The sequence below is a fragment of the Jatropha curcas genome, chromosome 3, assembly GCF_041381405.1.
Source record: "Jatropha curcas cultivar XTBG-Jc1 chromosome 3, XTBG_Jcur_1.0, whole genome shotgun sequence".
NCBI classification, from domain to species: Eukaryota; Viridiplantae; Streptophyta; class Magnoliopsida; order Malpighiales; family Euphorbiaceae; genus Jatropha; species Jatropha curcas.
Window position 1 is genome coordinate 25,982,214 of NC_143153.1, and position 21,216 is coordinate 26,003,429.

The following is a 21,216-nucleotide window of genomic DNA, read 5'->3' on the forward strand; positions in this document are numbered from 1 at the left end:
CTTGTAAGTGTATTTTCAAATAATGAAAACAAAAATTTGAGTCAGAGTCTAAAATGCATATGAACACTCCATTGAAATGTAAAAAACAAGCCTCATCTTGCAAGGAGGGTAATGACACTAAAAGTTTGCAATCAGAAACCCACATCTATTTGATATTAGCTTAGAATTTTTCAGTATTGACTTCAGGTTTTGCCAAATCTTCAACCACAAACTTTTACACGGCAATAGACACATGCACTTCCATCGAAGACTTGTCTGGTGAAAAAAGACATTATTTGCCAGTGTAGACAACAAAACCTGGATCCAGAAGATAATTCTGTCAAGGCACCCTTGCTTCTGGCTCTTGCTATGAACTTCATACTAAAATTTATTTACCAATTGCCTGTCGAACCTACGACTTGGATTTCCTAGGCTTTATTATAAGCAAGCAGGAAAGATGTGTCGAATAAGCATCAACATGGGTATTTACAATATTTTTCTTCTCTTCTTCTTTTTACGAGTACAGACTCCAATGAACTACAAACCAAATAATTCTCTATAAACACCTTGCCAATTTGCTCACTTCTTTATCATAAACCACAAATGTAAAAATAAATGACCACAAACGGATGCTAATTACACAGTTGAAATGTACAAAAGGAGCATTACTTTGTAACCTGTATTATTTCTCTACCCAAATTGATGCCAAGTCAACTTCCCTGAATATCAAAAAGCATCATTAGAACCTCAGAATACTCTTAGTAGTCTGCTGATCATCTACCAGCATAAGACTGGAATATGGATATCAGGCTTAAACTTCTTCATGGCTCGCTTGTGGAGACTGGATCTTAACATCCTCCAGGGGAAATATGGGAGGGAAGGCAATTTTAGCCTATATCACGTTTTCACTTATCAGAATCAATGTTGCGAGGATAAGTTAAGACTTAAGACAGCAATAGAATTAACAAAGCAACACAACTACAGGTGAAAGGCTTTCTAGATTTTCAAAACTAAAATAGGTTAATTGATGTGGAAACAGAATATTTTATATAGATAAAGAGATTATTTCAACATCATTATATTCCCAGGTGGGTGTCAGTAATTGCATGAAACGGTAAAAGAATATGATTGGGGTTATAAAATTTAATAGGACTTGCTTGAAGAGGCTCAGAACACATTATTGGGATCTCAGGTGATCCGCTGATAAAGACTAACAACTCGGTTGGAAAAATAAAAGAGGGAGGAAAGAAAATAAAGAAAAAAAAATAAGTGTAAGAAAACTTTAAAAGGCACTTATTTTCTGTCTTTTCGTTTGGATAGGAAGAAAAAGAAAATTATTTTCAGCTCAGGTACAAGTCATCCTTTCTTATATTTTCTCCAAATTGGACAAAACTTGGAAAGAAAAATAAGATTTCTTTTCTCCATTCTCCTGAACAAAGCAAAATTTACATTCTCTCCTTGTTTTCCTGTCCACCTTATATGACTAGATGAACATTTACATTTAAACGAAACATAAAAACATGAAATTCCAAAAGAAATCGACAAAATTATGTGGAATTCAAGAATACCAAACAAGGGCTTAGTTATTTTACTTCCTCCCTATTTTTCACTTTTCCAAACAGAGTTTAAGCCTTCTGCATACTATGAGAAATATAAAACCGGCTCACAGATTAGGATATCTGATCGTTTTTTCTTCAAAATCTCAACTTAAACATGCGTCAATTTATGCTATGCTTGCCAATAACAAAGTCCATTTCCTCTCCCTCAATACAAGTCAAACATTTTTACACCCTCTGCACTTAGGCATGGAATTTTCAGTGTTGACATTTGAATTCTAAATACCTTGTCATTAACATTCAGCCGAGGCAGCAGTTTCTACTAGAGAAAATAATTTACAAAATCCACTGAAGCCCGCTCATATACATGCAATCAGCATAAAACATAACCAAAAAAGGCATTTCCCATTTAGCACAAACACAAGCAAATAAATCACGATCAAAGAAAAATTGAAATTGCAAAAGCCACGCAATTAAACCTAACAAAAAAAAAAAAAAAAAAGTAAACAACAATAAGCAATAACCAAAAACATACCTAACTTAGTCCAGTAAATCTTCAAAGTGTAACCGCCAAGCAATGAACAATGGAAGACCCAATAGGAACCTTATGAACAACATCACACCACTTGACTTTACCCCATAATTCCTCTTTTACATTCTTCTCCACCTCAATTTCCGCGCACCAAATCTCCATTTCCTTCCCATTTCCATTTCCATTTCCTGTCTTTTCCCAAACCACCATCAGCATTCCCCCTACATTTGCCATTGTTGCTCCAGCCAAAAACCTTGGCAACTCCTTTTCCACTCCTCTCAGTTCCTTCCAAAATCCCTTTTTCATATCAAAACCCCTAATTTTCCCCAAGAAATTATAACAGTACAAAACCCCATCCACAACACATGCTCTACCTCTCCATCCCAAATCTAATTCACCCCCAACACTCTCCCATTTCTTAGTTGCAGGCTCATACACAACCCCATTTCTATCCGCCATTGCATAGAACCTACCATCTACAACAGCACTAGCGTGCATCCATTTCTCTCGCAATATATTCTCTCTCGAACTATCCACTGATTCCCAAGTTCGAATCTTTGGATCAAAAACTTCCGCCCAGTTCTTCGATCGGGCCCACGTATCAACCACACACCCACCGATGACGTAAATTTTCCCATCCACCACGCCGGCAGCGGCGAATTCACGGGAAATACTCATATTGGGAAAGGATTCCCACGAGTGGAACCGGCAGTCGAGTGTCCATACGTGTGAGGATGGGATATCCTTAAGGCAACCGCCAATGACATAGATCTTAGGGCCGACGGCGACGAGGGCGGAGCCGAGTAACGGAGAAGGAGTAGGTGGGAGAGGGACTAAGAAATTTGGGGGCTTTCTTGGGTTAGGAGAGTTCTGAAAGAGTGTGAACCAGTGTAGGGAGCTTGTGGTGGGGATGCGAATGGATACATAGAGAAATGGTTGGGAGCAGAGAAGAAGAGAGCGAGTGGTATAAAAGAGAGCGGAGGAGAAGACAGAACGGAAAGGTTTGGAGACTAATGAAAGCAGTGGGTGGTGAGACCGAGGTAATCGGGCTAGTATATTCAAAGCGATGTCGTTTGGGAGAGAGGGGATTAGGATTGGCGCCGGTTCTTGAGAAGCGGAAGTGGTGGCGGACATGATTGAATTTCTAGGCGTTTATGCCAGAAATTGCTATAGATAACTTGGTGTTCGGTAGTAGCTGAGAGCTAACGAGAGGTCGTTTGTTTAGTGGGATTGTTGGTTGGGGCTCACTGAAACCAAACTGTTTTAAAATTTTTACATAGAAAGAAAAAAATGGGGAAAGAATTAGAGAACTAAAGACAATTTTATATTTATTTTGGATAATTTGTATTCATTTTTTGTTTTTACATCCATATACTTTGCTCTTATAATATATACTATTTTTATAGCAATATATATTAATATATATATTTATTTACTTTACTTTTTTTTTTCTTTTTACATCTTATATTTATTTATTGTTCTTTTTTCAATTATTTGTTTTCTTCTATTCATTGGGAGGTCACTGACTGGGGTCATTGAGAGCTATATAACAAGGGTAGCTCTCCTTTCAATCTAACAAATTGATGAAATATTTATTGCCGTGAGGACTGTTTATGTTATAGACAATGGAAAACAGATCAATGTTCTAGCATCTACAACATTCACTGTTTGCATTTATGTATGAATACCTAGTGAAAGTTAGAACAGTGCAGAAACACTAGGAAATGAGGCTTAAGTTGGATAAAGATTCTATTTTTCTAAATTTTTCATAAATTAAGTTAAGAATAATAATCAAGTGTAAAGGAAAAGGAAAATTCTTCTAGTTACAGAATTATGCAGCTTTCTCAATCGCTTCTATGCATTCTAACACATTCGCCTTGCTTAACATCGCTTTCATTAGTGCTTCATGAAGAAGCTTGTTATTTTTGACGAGTGATCCAGCGAACAGCACCTGCATTAATTTCTCTCAGAATCAGAATTTTATCATTAAAACCATATTGCAAAAAATTTCATCCATTGAACCAATAGGATCACTCATAATTTTAGCCCGAAATCTGCTATAGAAATGGCAATGGCAGTTATACGAGCGATTTACTTACAGCCCATCTAGTGAGATTTTGTTGCTGATCTTTGCTAAGTTGTGGTTTGCTCCTATTTATAAATCTCTGCACAATAGGTAAAATATGCATTTGGTCATCTCTCTTTTCTAAAAAGAAAAAAGAAAAAAAAAAAAAATTTGACTTCTGCTGAGGTGCAATTTTGTATACCTGGAGACTGAAAAGATCAGCAGATTGACCAATGACTTTGTCATACTGCAGGCCCTCTGCAGCTAGTCCAGCCATCGCTACAACAGCCAATCTAAGAAAACAAATTACCATATAGGTTTTAATCTCAGAGATTCTAAATTATTCAAGCAAATATTCATAAGAAACATAGCTGGTTTGTAAAATTAGGTAATTTGCTAGAAATGTAAAATTTCTTAAACTTTCTTCCACCAAATAGTTCTCTAGTTGTATTGTCTGTTGTTTATGCTACCAAAGTGACTTAAGTTCATGCATCTGCACATAGCTTTTCAGATTATACTGAAGCAGGCTTATTTAAAATATAATTAAATTTAGTAACTAAAACTTCTAAAAATTATAAGAAACTGTGTGTGTTTTTATTTACTAGGTATGATACAGAGTTATCTTCCTGCACCTTTGTATTGTCTTGCAGAAAATTAGTTTCCAGAATTACTTTGATACAAATAAGGAACAGTTTGTTGATACAAAAGAAAAAAAAAAAAAAAAATACTAAGTTATGATTATGGAAGTCAAGGTTTACAAAGAGGCACCTGTCTAGTTCTTTGGCATCAAGCTGTCCACTGTATATCAATTTTTCAAGCCTTTGATCAATGAGATTGACGTGCTCTTTCCCAATATCTAGCGAGTAATCCAATATGGGAAGGCCAAGCAAATAGGCAACTGAAACACGAAGGAGCTTTATAACAACCAAGTAGTAATTCAATCAAGAATCCATCGATCCTTATACAGTAAATGTAGCAAATGAAGGGGGAATACTCAGAAAATGAGCTGCTTCATGTCTAGCTATTCTGTCTTGATAATCAGGAAAAACCGATGAAAAGCCACTAATTGCTGCTTGAAGAAGCCTATAATATATAACAGATAACAGGTAGCAGACATGAGTTCTCTGCCAAACCAAAACTATAATTTAATGAAACATAAAACAGACTGAAATACTAATATCATTGGACTAAAAGACTTACTAATTTCTATATAGCTAAATCTTACCCAGGAGAAATGCTGCCCACAGCCAAGACTATTAGAGAAATGCTTCCAATCAAATAAGGTACAAAGAATCCCCAATCCTGTAACCCATGATTGAATTAAAAATGTCAGTGTTACTCAGATTACAAATAAATACAATATAAACAGGTGAGCATGCCGAGTAACTGGGAAGAGAAGAAAATTGCTTAAGGCTTACCCCAGGAAGCTGGCCTGCAAGGACTCCCAAAAATCCTGTTGTTCCCACCACTGTGAAAAGAAAAGCTGCCTGTATTACTCAAAGATATTAACTTAACTATATATGAAACCATAGTTTGATACAAATGTTTAAGCCTATTTAATCTAGTTTATAGTAGTAGAATAACACTTACATCATTTCTAACACTTGGAATTGCCAGGTTTTCTGCATTTTTTATTCCTAGAGTTGTTAGTTCGCGGACAGATGTCTGGCACATAAGATTTAGAGAATAAACACAAGTTTTTTAAATAAATGAGTAAATGAAAATCATTGATCAAAAGGAAAAAAAATAAATCATTAATAATTTTTGTACATGTATGCATGGGTTTGTAATTGTTGTACTATCCCAGAACTTGATGCTTGTAATGGAGACGTACTGACCGTACGACGAGAAACATAGGGCTGAGAACTCCATCTCTGAGCCCAACCATCTTCTTTTAGTTGATCAAGTGCCTCTTTAACAGCATTACTATCTTTCTGCCCCAAAAAATAAATAATTGTTAATGCTATAATACATCAACGAGGAGAATATTATAGGCATGTTCAGGTAAGAGATATACCAAATGCTGATATGTGAACAGCATTGACAATAAGTAAACCAAATGGAAATTAGAATTTGATTTGGCTTCAATCACTTACCACACATTTTAAACCAGTTCTATGGCCCTTGGAAATTATAAATAATTTAACTCCCTTAATACTATCTATAAATTAATTTGAAATCCGACAATTCTGGTGTTTGCCATGAATAAATTCATTTTTGAAATTCTAAACTTTCAAAATCAGACCAAAATCTACCAAAATAAATAAAATTTGCAAATGGATTCTTAATTTATCCAGGATACAAGCAAATAAAGCTAACGAATTCCAAGCACAAGGTAGTAATGTTAATTATGCAAACTTATTTCTACATTTATTCAAACATGAAAATCTATTTACAAAAATTAAATAAATTCCATCTTCATTTATTCCAAGAACAACCAAATTCCTGATGTAGCAAAAGGAAACAAATTTTCTTGACCTCAAAAAGGAAAACCTTAATTTCAATTTAAGCCCCCTCATTGAAGCCCATTACAGTATTGTTGAATTTAAATGAACAGGAAGAAATTAATATAATCTATATATAAAAGAAATAGAAAGAAGTAGGGATTCGGGAAGGAACAAAAACCTTATCAAGAGCAGATTGAAGGGTGTTGAGATCCACACGAGGAGCAGCAGAAGACGCTTGGATTCGAAAATTTTGATGGTTACAACGGTAAAATGAAGGATTTGAAAGAGAAGAAATCAAACTCAGCATTTTCAGTTGTTCTAACTTCTAAAGTTACCCGTTTATGTTCTATTTTACCATTGTTGTATTATGTAAAGCTCCAAAATGGATAAGATTTGGGTTGGCGCGCGCGGATCAGTTTCATACACGTTGTTTTTGCAAAATTTTAAAAATAAGAATTCAAAAAAATTATTTTAAAAAAATAAAAGTACTCTTTTCCAAAAATTAAACCTGATCATGTCCACTTATGTACTAAATCAACCAAATTAACGGTTTTTACCGTACACAAGTACAGGAAAAAAAGTCGAAACATTTTTTAAAGAATGTTTAATTTTATTTATTTGATCTATAAATAAAATTATATGTCCTGTCTAAATAAATTTTTTTCCTCCACTTTTTTCAGAATGAAATTTAAACTCACACCTTTAAGTAAACTTAACCATAGTATGGTTTGAATACAAATCCAATCAAAATTGGTTTAGGTCTGTTCTGCAAAAATTAATAACTATTAAAAAAAAGTTTGTATAAATACAAGTCAAGGAACACTATGAATATTAAGGAAGGATAGTGTTGTTGCCGCCAAAGAGGACCTTAATAGAAATTAATTAGTCTTAAATTGATTAGGGAGTTTTAGTTTTCAGTCTGACCAAAATTGGGTTTGGCAGTAAAAAAAGGTTTAAAGTGAGTTAGAATTAACGTAGGAACTAGCCAGTTCAAAATCGATTTTCCTTTTTTCAGGCACATTGTTCATAAAGGGAAAATTACTTCTTTTATAATTTGATTTTTGAATTCTTTTATAAAAAAATTCCATAAAAGCACATTGTCCCCAACATCTACTGCATCTAAACGATGCTTTAGCTCAAGAATAAGATCCTGTAAAATCTGCAAACCTTGAGGTTCAGAAAATGCCTCCTTGGCTAACAAGTCCTACAAACATGAAAAACTTCCTATTAAGGAACAACTTAATCGACTTGAAAAGAATGCTACTTGAAAATTGGGTTCTAACTGAAAAATCATATCAAATCAACATATTTAGTTGTTCTATTGGACTATTCAGTAAAAGCAGTTCAATTTGGTTAATTATAAAATAAAAATCAATTTTTTTTATTTCAGTTTTATTTTCTTCACAAAAAATTGAAATATGAATTATGAATTTTTGAACATAAACTTATCCCAAAATTTTCAATTTTCAGTTTACAATTAAAAAAAAAAATTCATTTCTCAGAATTTGATTTTTTAGGGGTGATAGGGGAAAAGTTGACAGATAAATTAGTTTGATTCAATTTGTTAAGCATTGTTAGGAAGGTAATAATTTTAAATTTGATTATTTCAGTTGGATTTGATTGTCTATCTATAGAATTGAATTAGTTTGATTTAATTATTCATGCTTATTTAGTCAATTCAATTACTGCATTTTCAAAATTAATTCTTTCAATTAGAAAAAATTCAGTTTGATTCGATTTAATTGAATCAAATATTCACCCCAAATTTTATTTCGACTTGATTTAATTCGATTACACCGCAACAAGCAATGCAACAACTATTTCAATATAACAAGGTAATAAAGAAGAAAGAATCATTATATTATATATATTTATAAAGGAAAAACATTAGATTTTTTTTTTATGCTTACGCTCACGTGGCGCTTCTGTTAAAGAGTGAAATTGTATAAGATTTAAGTATTTGGTTTTTACTTGCATAGTAAAAATTTTAGATTTCATTAAAAATAATAAAAATTAAAATTGCCTAAAAGGTTGCTTTCCTTAATTGATTATTTTAACACAAACATCGTTTTAATAACCTACAACCTCTCTCTCAGTGTCCGTACATCTTCAAGTGCCCTTTTTCCCTCTCCGTTCATTTTCTCCTCCCATGTCTAATTCGCTACGACGATTAGTCGATGCCAATTAACATAGAAAGAAAAATATCACTATCACCATCTTCTTCTTTTCCTTTCCGATTAAGCCCTAGCCAGAATTGCCCACCAACATAATTTTACAATTGGGATTAAAGGTTAGAAGCTATCTATTTGTTTATATGATCTCTTCTATTTATTGGTTGCCTTGAAATTGAAAGAGAAGGAATTTGTAAACATTGATTATTTGTCGATATGGTCGACGTCCCATAGAAGTATGTCTCAATCTCTCTCTCTCCTTCTCTTTATACTATTCTCATTTTTTTTTTATTTTAATTAATTATCGGTTTATCAATATTGGTCTCTGATTTGTCTGCTTATTTTGCTCTGTGTTAGTGCTGTTATCTGTTATTTGCTTCTCTGATTTCTTCTATTTACTGCTTACTTTAAAATTGGAATTCGGCTATATATGTTCATAGATAATGGAGTTAGTCCCGGAATGGGTTTGTAAGGGCTCCTATCTTACAGTTACTATCATATTTTGTAATGATATCATTTCAATGCTTTGGAATTTACCCTTATCTTTTAATGGTGTTTTCCTTGGTGGATAGAGGGTAAACATGATATTTTGAACGATTCCGATATTGGCTTTATGTTGTTGTAAAAGAGTTATGTGAAAGTGATATAATTTTATTGCATTGTGTAAAGGCTAACATCTCACTAGAGATGCATCAGCTACCTCGAAGAATTTATTACTTATTATTACGGAATTGTGATCTCATGTCAATGAATCTCTACATGAAAATTTGAGTTCTCTAATTAAAAATTTTGATTCCCTTTTGTGAAATTCAATTTGGTCAGTTTGAGAATATTTGAGATATTTAAACTCATCTTCATGTTTTGTATGGCTAGATCTCGCATGATAATTTGTTCTCCTTTCCTATTTTTACATGTTTTTAGGAATTTTGTTATTTGAAATCATTTTCATCAGCAAGGACAAACAAACAAACAAATAATTGATCTGCATTAAATGCTCTCTCTTCTCGAGGAATCAGTGAAGAGAAAGCATTCTTATTTTTGTTATTGGAGTATATGTTCTTCAAAAGTTATATACTCTAATTAGCTATTATTATTGTTTTCTTTTTCAGTAGTTTTCAAAGTTTAAATTGTTTGAAAGTTTTGTTGATTGATTTCCCAGTCTTTTTTTAACTGTGTTTTATTCGTCATTAAGTTGATATTTACTGGATTATTGAATATCTTTCTTTCATCTGATATAAAGTATATATATAATTAATTGAATTGTCCATGAAAAAATTTCGTTTCAATTGAAAAATTAGTTAGAATCATGAATAGTAAGAAACTCTTTGGCTTCACCGTGGCATCATTTAAGTTATACAGTTTCAAACTGAATGAATATTTATTAAAATTTAATAAAGAAAATGAAATTATACAATTTCAAAAACTGAGTAATAATGGAGAAAGAATATTTGGCAACAATTAAATTACAGGCATCATTATTTTAATTATTATTAATGTAATAATAACACTTTTTTTATACCCAGGATCTCCTTGGACAGTAGAGCATAGAGGTTTTTAGTCCTTCAGCAAAATGCATTTTCCGGAGATTGAACTTGTGTTCTCATCCATATGAACGGAGATTGAGGTCGCTTACCACCTCAACCAACAGCTTGCCGGTAATAATAACATTTTTTTGCATAATTAGTATTATTAATATTATTAAGTTAGACTTATAAAAGGTAGTTAACATTTATCGGAAGCCTAGCCTTTAATTTCATCTCGAACTTTTCAAATAATTGTAATTTTACGTTAAATCAACCTTTGTATCCTGAGTACCCTGAACTTATCAACCTCGTTGCAATTACACTCTAATTTGACTTCATAGCCAATTCATTATTTTTGCATTTTAAAATTGATTCAATTTTAAAATCAAATATTCAATTTTTATTTTTTTTTATTTATTATAGGAATACTTGGGTTTGATTTTGCTAGTATTGTTTAAATACTAGGGTATGGAGTCCATTTATTTATTTTTAATTAAAATTTCGACCATAGTTTATTTTTAGAGTGCAATTGCAACGAATTGATAAGTTCAGGTTGTCGTAATTCACTTTTAGTTGCAATTACACCTTAATCTTTTAAGGTGTAATTGTAACTAGATTGATAAGTTCAGGGTTTTTAGGGTACAAAAATTGATTTAGAGTGAAATTGTAACTATTCGGAAAGTTCAGGGTGAAATTAAAGGTTAGGCCTTTATTAGAAGATTTAAATCACTGAAATTAAGAATTTAATTTCATTTTGAATTCCACTTTCCATCTAAAGAAGGTAATATTCAAATTTTGAATATTGATTTTCCTTAAAACATTAATATATGTTCACTTAATTTTAATTCTTATTGAAGCTCAATTATATAAGGCAATTAACGTTTGCTTCCATTGAGATAAGATAAAGCTCAATTTTATATGGCAACTAACGTTAGCTTCAATTGAAATAAGGTAAAACTCAATTATATAAGGCAGCTAACGTTTGCTTCCATTGAAATAAGGTAAAGCTCAATTATATAAGGCAACTAACATTTAAATGGAAGGAAACGTTAACTGCCTTGTATAATTGAGCTTTACTTCTTTAAATGGAAGCAAACTTTAGTTGCTTTATATAATTGAATTTTACCTTCTTTAAATAGAAGCAAACTTTAGTTGCCTTATATAATTGAACTTTACATTCTTTAAATGGAAGCAAACGTTAGTTATCTTATATAATTGAGCTTTAATAGGAATTAAAACTGAGTCAATAAATATTAATGATTTTAAAAGGAAATCAATGTTCAAAATTTGAATGTTACCTTTTTTAGATGGAGAGTGAAATTCAAAACGAAATTAAATGTTGCATTTTAGTGATTTAAAATCTTATAATAAATGTTAATTGCCTTTTATAACTTTACATTAATAATATTGATAATACTAATTGTGCAAAGAAATGTTATTATTACATTAATAATAATTATAATATTAGATTTTGATATTCTTTCTTTTATTACAAACATTATAAGCATTAGCCTTTTATTGCCCCTTTTAATGTCAAGCATATAAATAATATTAGTTTTTTAAGTTTTTTAAATAAAACAAAGGTTTCTTGTGTATGAAAAAGAAGAAGAGGTTTTGAAGTGTATCTAAAAAACTCAGAATGTTTGTTTTTTTTTTCCCAAATGCCTTTTATTCTGTTTGTTTAATCATTATTACATGGATTGTTTAATAAAGGGGAACATATGGTAGCATTTTATTTTTCCTTGAGAAAATTTTGCCTTTTTAAACCTTTGAAATTTAATTTCCTTTTAATATTTTTACTTGCAATTTGATTATTCCTTTTGACCTTCTTACATTCCTTAAATGTTTCAAATTTAATTTTCCAAACTTAATAGTCATCATTATTAGCGATGGAAACAGTACAGGTATTTTAGGGTACCCACTCCGTTTCAATTTGTTTAAATAGTATAAAAATAATTATAAATAGGTTTTGGACGAGTATGAGTAGTGAAATTATTATTCGTAACGGATACGGGTAGAGTATGGATATTGATCTTTGGGTACCATTACTCCTTATATTAAATGGATTTGGAAGTGGTTACCCGTGGATGCGCTATCCATTGTAAGCAAAAAATGTATTCTAAATAAATTCGAATTTGGATAGTTAAAAGTTCGCAGATACTCTATCCATTTAAAGGGTAGTTCAAATGGGTTTTGGACAGATATGAGTAGTAAAAATTTAAATGGATTTCAATATAGGTACTTGGGTATTTAAACAAATATAGATAATAAAATTTTAAATGAATACGAAAACAGATAGTTTAAAATTTATGAATACATGTTTCGCTTCCATTCCTAGTCATTATTACAATTCTTCACCTTTATACGTTCCTAAAATTAAAATTTAATTTTTTTAAATTTAATGATATCATTTTAATTTGAAGTTAAGATTAAAATATTAAAACAAAGTATAATACTGTAAAGTCCTTCGTCTTGCTAATTGAATTTCGTCAAGTTCTCTTCCTTTTCATTTGAATAAATTGAAATTAAAATGCTAAAAATCCTCATTTCATTAATTAAGGGATGCACTGATTGCAGTTTTTCTTTTAGATTGTCACTTTACCATAGATCAAAGAAACCCATAAGAGAATTTCTTGAGATGATATGGTAAAATTTTCATCTTTCAACTGATTATTTTTCAAGATTGATTTCATAGAGTTTGGAAACAAGAAGATAAGATAATGAGTAGTCTTCTTCTCCCTCCTCCCCTTCCCCCCCCCCCCCCCCCTCTTTTTTTCTCTTTTGATTTATTTGTTTATGATTTTCAGTATTTGAATAAATTATTTGGGTATCAATTTTGTTTCCCTTCTCATTATAAGTTAATGTCAATAATATTTTGTAATCTTTAAATTCACTCTACGGTTTGTATGTATTACAATTAAATGATTGAAATTAAACTGAACTTATTATATGAGAAGGTTCCCTATGTGTTTTTTTATGATTTTGATTTAAAATGTAAAAAATTAGGTTGGAATTGATAGTTTTAGTTTTAAAAATTACACATATTTTTTTAACAAATTACAATTTCCAATATTTATATAGTTTCTTTATTCACTATTCTTTTTTTCTCAAAATTTTAAATTTATTTCTAATAAGGTGTTTTACTTTGCCTTCTTCATTTTATTACCGGTTAAAAGAAGAATATTGTGGTATTTTATTGCTTTGTTTGTATTGTTTGCTTAGTTTTATTTTTTCCAATTTCATTGTCATTTTGTAATTTGCTAATTTTAGTTTCTTTGTTTATTTTGCAATGGTTGAAGTGTGCAATTCAAGAGGATCTAAATATGATTTATGCAATGATGAATTAACTATTATGTTCTAATAATGCTTCTTTAATTACATACTCTCATTCAGGTTAAAAATCTCGGAAAAAATAAAAAATAAGAATAAAGCATTTAAATCATTTTAAGGAAGTCCATCTATCTATAGAAGCTGATATGACATAGAATTAGATATTTGAAGTTATGACTTGTCATTTTTGTTTGCATTTTTAATTTAATTAATCATTAATTTAATTAATCATTTTTAATGATTTTGCATATGTATTATGTTAAATAATTGTTATTAAATTGTGATATTAAATAAAATCTTGAGTGATTATATTAATGACATCAAAACAAATAGTTAGGAATTGAAGACGCAATATACAGTCAAGGAATTTCTATAGTTTTTTTCCTTTTCAATATAAAAGTTTTGTTCTTTGGAATCATCATTTACAACTTTATGCTTTATATTTTCTTTTATTTTAGTTTCTTTTTTTCCTATCATGTTTGTTTTAATTCTTAATTTAATTTATAAAATTTCAAATATAGAACCCATGGGCTTACAACTAGTTTTATTTCTAATAATAATTTCATTCACTTCTTTCTAAAAAATTGATTTTTTGTAATCTACTGAACATACTGTCTTATATTTACACTTAAAATGAAAAATATAAATATTTTACAATCGCACAAAGCTCGAGTTATCACCCAGTTAATTAATAAGATTGAAATAATACTATGTACAAGGAAAACAAAAGAGGAAGATTAATTAATAAATTTACAATTAGAAAGGCTTAGACAGATTTCTTAGTTTTTTTTTTTTTTCCGAAGAATGACGGATTTCATCCATAGGTGAGACAATAAACATAATCAAAGCAAGTTCATCTCATCTTCTCACATTAAGAAAATATACTATATTACTCCAGGGATGAAATGAGATGACAAGATTATTTCTACTTTAATCAGAGGTCTCGAGTTTTAAGTATTTACTAAACTGATTTAAAAGACCAAACATTCCTTAATCGGGAAAATCATCAAAAATCATATGATATGATTAAAACGAGAAGATAGATTAAGCTAAACAGAAATTTTAATCAAAACTAAAAGAAAATATTTTAAAGTAATATTAAAACCTTATTCTCGATAAATTTATTCACATAAATTTCCTCTAAAATTGAATCTTCGCTTGTCCTTGAGAACAATTAAACTAAAGAACAATCAAGCATTAAAATTAAGATAATTAACGAAAATAACAAATTGCATATTACTCCTCTTTTCTTAAACAAAAATAGCAACAAGAGAAAAAAAAAAAAAAAAAAAAAGGAAAGAAATTGTGTATATAGTCTAAATTTACTAAAGTCTACGTCTAAGAGTTCAACATGGATTGCTACTAGTCCGGGCTAAGGCCTTCTGCTTCTTGAAACCTAATCAGGGGGCGAAACTTCGTTGGTATCAGGTGCCCACTGTATGCTCCAAGTTTGACGACAAAAAAGAAAAATATTTTTTTAATAAAGATCACTTTGCCTCTTAAATTCAAAAAATTTTCCATTTTTAAATAATAAATTCAAATAAATAAATAAAATTTGAATCTATGTTTGACTTTAATAAATAGTTAAAATAAAATAACGGTTGGAGCATTATTCTGAAAATCATACTGGATTGTCCGATTTATCTGTTTGATTGAGAATCGCATATGATCCGTTCCAAATTGAATAATAAATATGTAATTCAAAAAAACCGATGTAAGTTAAACCGTGATTAGTACGGTTCAATTCAAAAAATGGCCTCCTACAAATTTGAGCTACTAATTCTTTTAACTTTTGAGTCTTTTTATTTCTATACAAGTCTAAAACCTTTAATTTGTTAGTAATTAAAATAATTAAATTGCCCAATTTCAAAGTAAAATGAATAGTACTCCTTCCGTCCCAAAAAGGTAATCCATTTTCTATTTTCACACATATTAAAAAAATAACTATTATTATGGTTAAAAGGATAATTTTATTCAGATAACTTTTTTATTATCCTCATCTTAAATAGCACATAAGCAATTATTATATTAAAATAATAAATAAAAATTAATGAAAATAAGATAAATTTAATAAGAGCATAATAGACGATTTAAAAAGTAACTAAAACGTAAAAAAGAAAAGTAAATTATATTTTAACATAAATCAAAAAAGAAAGATATACTATTTTTTTTTTTTGAAACGAAGGAAATAATAATATATTCCATGGTAATTAATTAATTTCATTTTTGGCATTAACTTAAATGCAATTTTTATAATTCGTATTTTTCGGAGAAAGAATAAGGATGATAAGACTCATTTTCTATTCTTTTTGTTTAATATTATTTATTATTTTTTTATTCTTTATACAAAAATCAAAATGCAGGCTTTTTGTTTAAAATCAAAGTTATTTTTTAAACATATATATTCAATTATATTTAACAAATATATTTAAAAATATTAATATAAAAAAGTTAAACAGTATTAAATTTAGTTAAATTCTCCGATTCAATCCTTACGGGTTTAGTGACGGGTCGGATTACAAGAAGAGTGGGGTGGGGGATTCAATTATAGAAGATGAAAAGAACAAGGGAGTTTGGTGCATAGTCTGGTAATATCAGAGGTGGCCCATTCGTCTTTGTCTTAGGAACACATCCATAAAATCATATCACAGATATTGCTTTTCTTGTGTGCTTCCTTCCTCCAGTCACCGTCATTCGGTAGAGCACGCTTGTTTTTCTTTTTTCTTTTCTTTCTTTTTTTTTTTTTTTCAGTTTTTACAAATAAACCAAAATTTCCAAATAGCTAACACAGGTCTCTCTCATCTTACAGTCTCTCCGTCTGTCATATAATAAATTCAAAAACGTCACAGCTCTCAATGCGTTCCTAATTAAGCATACAAGCGTTTCTGTCTCAATTACCTCTCTGGCTCTCTCGCCGTTTTTAGCCTCCAATTCTATGGTCTCTCATTCAATGCCATTCTCCTTCCACTCCTACTGCTACGCTCTTCAAGGTTTTACTTTTATTTATTTATTATTAAAAATTAAATACCCTTTTTCTCAAAAATAAAAAAAATAAAAAATAAAAATAAACCCCATATCACACCCCCACCGCATACACTTCACATTGCATGCAGTATTTCACTTCCTTTCTCTTTCTTTCTCTCCACGTGAATCCCTCCCCCTCTTATTTTTTCTTCAGATTTTTATTTTTATTTTACCATAAATTAAAAAACAAGACAGAGAACTTGTGTCCCATCAAATCCCTCTCTATCGATGACGTAACTACGACTCCTTCCCCTATATAATCGCCCTCTCAAAACCCTTTTCTCTCCAAACCCCTCTTTCTTTTCTTTCTTGGATCTTGCTGTTATAGATCTCCGTGTTCTTTAGGTTTTTGGTTTCTTTCTTTCTTTTAATTATCTTTTCCTATACAAAGATTTTCTTTCGCTTTTTGGTTTTCTTGAACTTTCTTTCTTTGGAATGGAAGTGGGTTTGGTAGCGAAGGATACAAGCTGGTGGGTTTTCACCCTACCAGCATTTCTTGGTTCAAGAAATCTTTTGGATGGCTATATTCTGTTTTCTCTTTTTATGGCATTTCTTTCTCTCGCACTTCTCACTTGGGCCTTTTCTGTTGGAGGAATTGCATGGAAATATGGAAGAAACCAAAAAGGCCTTGTTTCCATTCCTGGACCAAGAGGTTTACCTATTCTTGGTAGTCTCTTTACTTTAAGCCGTGGCTTGGCTCATCGTTCATTGGCTTCCATGGCTTCCAAAATGTCTTGCACTCAGCTCATGGCTTTTAGCCTTGGCCCTACTCCTGTAGTTGTCTCTTCTGATCCTCACATCGCTAAAGAAATCCTGACCTCCCCTTTCTTTGCTGACCGTCCGATTAAACAGTCGGCTAAAAGCCTTATGTTTAGCCGAGCCATCGGTTTCGCTCCTAACGGTATTTACTGGCGGCTTCTGAGAAAAATCGCTTCGTCTCACTTGTTTTCACCTCGGCGCATTTTAGCTCACGAGACTCTCCGTCAGCTAGAATGCGCCTCCATGCTGCGCAATATAGCAAACGAACAAACACAAAACGGCCGTGTCTATTTAAGGAAACACCTTCAGTTTGCTTCATTAAATAACATTATGGGAAGTGTGTTTGGTAAAAGATACGATCCTGCGCACGATAGCAAGGAGCTTGAGGAGCTTAGAGATATGGTTAGAGAAGGGTTCGAGTTATTGGGTGCTTTTAACTGGTGTGATTATTTACAATGGCTGAGTTACTTTTATGACCCGTTTCGTATTAATGAACGTTGCCTGAAACTCGTTCCCCGAGTTAGGAAATTTGTTCGGGGCATTATAGAGGAGCACCGGCTCGGTGAGTCCAGAAATGTGTCTGATAATGGCGATTTTGTTGATGTTTTGCTTTCTTTAGATGGTGAGGAGAAGCTTCAAGAAGATGACATGCTTGCTGTCTTGTGGGTACGTATAATCTGTTTTCTCTAGCTTCTTTTTTTTTTTTTAATTTAAATTCTCAATAATTGAAAATTACATTTTAGAAAATATGGAAGAAAACATGCAAATATTACTGTTTAAAGGTCTCACTAAAAACCTTGTTTATGTTTCTTAATTTAATAATGGAAATATTTCATAATTATAAAATTTCCGAAAAAAAAAAAAAAGCAAGAAGCAAAAAGCTGCTCCGTTTCTTGTTTTATATGTTTGGATTGGACGCTGGGTTGACTCGGTTGGTTTTGTATTTTGCAGGAAATGATATTTAGAGGAACTGACACAACAGCTCTTTTGACTGAGTGGGTAATGGCCGAGTTGGTCTTACATCCGGAAATGCAAGAAAAGCTTTGCAAAGAGCTAGACGGAGCCGCAAAAGACAGGAAATTGACAGACGCTGACGTGGCAAATTTACCATATTTGCAAGCTGTAGTGAAAGAAGCACTGAGAGTACACCCACCTGGCCCACTGCTGTCATGGGCCAGGTTGTCCACGTCAGACGTCAAACTCAGCAACGAAATGCTCATCCCATGCAACACAACTGCAATGGTCAACATGTGGGCCATCACACATGACCCTAAGGTGTGGGTGGACCCACTGGAGTTCAAGCCAGAGAGATTCTTGGGTGCAGACGTGGACATCCGAGGTGGCGATCTTAGGCTTGCACCGTTTGGGGCTGGGCGTAGGGTTTGCCCTGGAAAGAATCTAGGGCTAGTCACTGTAACTCTATGGGTGGCTAAGTTGGTGCACCAGTTCAAGTGGGTCGAAGATGTGGCTAACCCAGTTGACCTGAGTGAGATATTGAAGCTTTCTTGCGAAATGAAGTATCCTTTGTCAGCTATGGCTCTGCAAAGGAACAATTAGGGTTAAACTTTAAAGAAAGGTTGTGTAGGCTAATGCAGTATTCCTATTTAATATTATAATAATATTATATATGTGAGCTTAATTAGCTACTATACATACTGTTATATATGATAACAATATGAGATTAGTTTAGCTAATATATATATATATATATATATATATATATATATATATATATATATATTATATGTATGCGTAGGGTTTTTCTTTCTTGTTCATGGTTGATGATGATGGAGAGCTCCAGTTTTGTTGTAGTGTTCTGCAAGGAGTCTTTGGTTTTATTTGGGTTTATCATTATTTAGATTTTATAATTAATTACTGCTAAATAATGTTTAATTATGTGGTGTAAAAATCTTAAAAGAGAGCTTAACTTGGTATTTCTAATGTTTCTTCAGTTTTAAGTTATTTTTGAATGCTCTTAGAGGCTCTTTGTCATGTTTGTATTGGTATGAAAAATATTTTTATAATCTTAATAATATTTATTTATTAATCATTGATCGGAATTTTTGATCGCCAATCACATCAATCATCATTACCATGATCATTATTATCAGTCATCGAATTACTATAATTAATTTTTTCACCAATATATTTTCTTTCACATTTGATAATAGATTTTTAAACATAAAATTATACAGAAGACTATAGAAAGAAGAGATAATCGTATTGTCATTAGTATGCCGTTTAAATATAAGAAGAGTCTTATACTAAATAGTATATGGTTACAAAATAAGTTACAACATAAATTATCTATCCATAACAATCTAAACAAACTTTATCAATATCTATTAACTCTTATCTCCAATACTCTCCTGCAAGATAGAGAATCCATTGTGGATTCCTATCTTGGCTCGATTTTGTTGAAACTTTACCTTAGACAGAGATTTAGTTAGCATATAAAGAAATGTGTGTGACCCTAATCTCACCTCTTTGGACCATTTCTCGGACAAAATGAATATCAATCTCCAAATGTTTCATTTTGGTATGAAACACTGGATTCTGACATGTATATATAGTAGAGATATTATCACAGCAAATAACAGGGGTGTCTACTTCTTTGTCCGAGTTCTCTTAGCAAGGATGTAACCCATTTTACCTCAGATGCTGTACTTGCAACAGCATGATATTCAGTTTCTGTGCTGGACCGAGCAACTGTCCTTTGCTTTTTAGAGCTCCAACTAATTGGAACCTTACCAAGATATAAGATAAATTCGGTTGTTGATGTTCGATCCGAAGGATCTCTTGCCCAATCAGCATCCGAGTATGCATGAAACCCAAAATCAGCTTGCTTCATGATTGAAATTCCATAATAAATTGTTGATTTCAGATACCGTAGGAGTCTCTTTAACTCCAGCCAATGGTCGGCATTCGGATGTTGCATATACTGTGATAATTTGTTCACAGTGAAAGCGATGTCCGGCAAAGTGAGATTTAAATATTGCAATCCTCCAATTAATTTTCGATAGGCAGTAGCATCAACAGGTAAGTCTCATTTTTTGATTTTTGGAGCTGTATATCCGAAGCCATTGGAGTAGAAATCTCCTTCGCACCATCCATCTTTGCTTACTCAAGCAATTTCCGAATATAGTGATGTTGAGTTAAGAAAATCCCTCCATTTATTTGTCGCACATCCATACCAAGAAATAATGACAGTGGTTGCGGATCTTTCAGAGAAAAACGCTTCCCAAGTGCTTGCACAAAACTCTGAACAAACCCATTGTTATTTTCAGTAATTACTATGTCATCTACATAGACAAGAAAATAACAATATACACCATCTTTAATATAATAAAAGAGGGAATGATCACATGCCGATAACCGAAAACCATAGGCAACATTAAAAGCTCTTAAATCTTGATACCAAGCACGTAGTGCTTGCTTTAACCCATAAAGTGCTTTAATCAACTTACAAACATGTGTGGGTTTTATTGGATCTTTAAAACCTGGTGGCTGCTGCATATAAACATCTTCCGTCAAAGGACCATGTAAAAATGCATTATTCACGTCCAGTTGAACAATTGGCCAAGCTTTAGTAATTGCTAGAGTAAGCACCAACCGAATTGTCACTGGTTTGACAACTGGACTAAATGTATTACTGTAATCAACACCAGGTCGCTGACTATAACCCCTAGCAACTAGTTTTGCTTTGTATCTCTGCAAAGATCCATCGACATTTTTCTTCACCCTGAAAATCCATTTACAACTGACCAGATTATAAGCAGAATCATATGGAACAAGCACCCAAGTATTATTATCAAGTAATGCATTAAACT

The 21,216-nt window shown here is 31.7% G+C and overlaps 3 protein-coding genes and 1 long non-coding RNA gene across 8 annotated transcripts; 2 read left to right on the forward strand and 2 right to left on the reverse strand.

The window, feature by feature from the left end:
• Positions 1-35: 35 nt before the first annotated feature.
• On the reverse strand, positions 36-3,355 carry SKIP6 (SKP1 interacting partner 6). Of its 3 annotated transcripts, none has more exons than XM_012219840.4 (2): positions 2,071-3,355; positions 36-516 (listed from the first exon to the last, which is right to left on the reverse strand). In XM_012219840.4, the coding sequence occupies exon 1, from the start codon at positions 3,199-3,201 to the stop codon at positions 2,092-2,094; it is 1,110 nt and encodes a 369-aa protein (XP_012075230.1). In that variant the 5' UTR covers positions 3,202-3,355; the 3' UTR covers positions 36-516; positions 2,071-2,091. The 3 variants fall into 3 exon arrangements, with proteins under 3 accessions (XP_012075230.1, XP_012075229.1, XP_020535948.1); XM_012219839.4 differs by having other exon boundaries at positions 36-871; positions 2,071-3,351; XM_020680289.3 differs by lacking the exon at positions 36-516 and adding an exon at positions 884-1,883.
• Positions 3,356-3,803: 448 nt separating this feature from the next.
• LOC105636541 (uncharacterized) lies at positions 3,804-6,958 on the reverse strand. Of its 3 annotated transcripts, none has more exons than XM_012219836.4 (10): positions 6,758-6,958; positions 5,971-6,066; positions 5,723-5,797; positions 5,551-5,619; positions 5,358-5,434; positions 5,127-5,215; positions 4,901-5,030; positions 4,335-4,425; positions 4,167-4,232; positions 3,804-4,018 (listed from the first exon to the last, which is right to left on the reverse strand). In XM_012219836.4, the coding sequence occupies exons 1-10, from the start codon at positions 6,884-6,886 to the stop codon at positions 3,899-3,901; spliced, it is 942 nt and encodes a 313-aa protein (XP_012075226.1). In that variant the 5' UTR covers positions 6,887-6,958; the 3' UTR covers positions 3,804-3,898. The 3 variants fall into 3 exon arrangements, with proteins under 3 accessions (XP_012075226.1, XP_012075227.1, XP_089575019.1); XM_012219837.3 differs by having other exon boundaries at positions 5,903-6,066; positions 6,758-6,899; XM_089718893.1 differs by having other exon boundaries at positions 5,903-6,062; positions 6,758-6,893.
• Positions 6,959-8,635: 1,677 nt separating this feature from the next.
• On the forward strand, positions 8,636-12,008 carry LOC119370896 (uncharacterized). Its single transcript, XR_005178449.2, has 2 exons — positions 8,636-8,986; positions 10,274-12,008. It is a non-coding gene; the product is annotated as an uncharacterized LOC119370896 (long non-coding RNA).
• A 4,699-nt stretch (positions 12,009-16,707) lies between these two features.
• CYP78A7 (cytochrome P450, family 78, subfamily A, polypeptide 7) lies at positions 16,708-19,035 on the forward strand. The gene is made up of 2 exons (XM_012219835.4): positions 16,708-18,052; positions 18,338-19,035. The coding sequence occupies exons 1-2, from the start codon at positions 17,063-17,065 to the stop codon at positions 18,941-18,943; spliced, it is 1,596 nt and encodes a 531-aa protein (XP_012075225.1). The 5' UTR covers positions 16,708-17,062; the 3' UTR covers positions 18,944-19,035.
• The last annotated feature ends 2,181 nt before the right edge of the window (positions 19,036-21,216 follow it).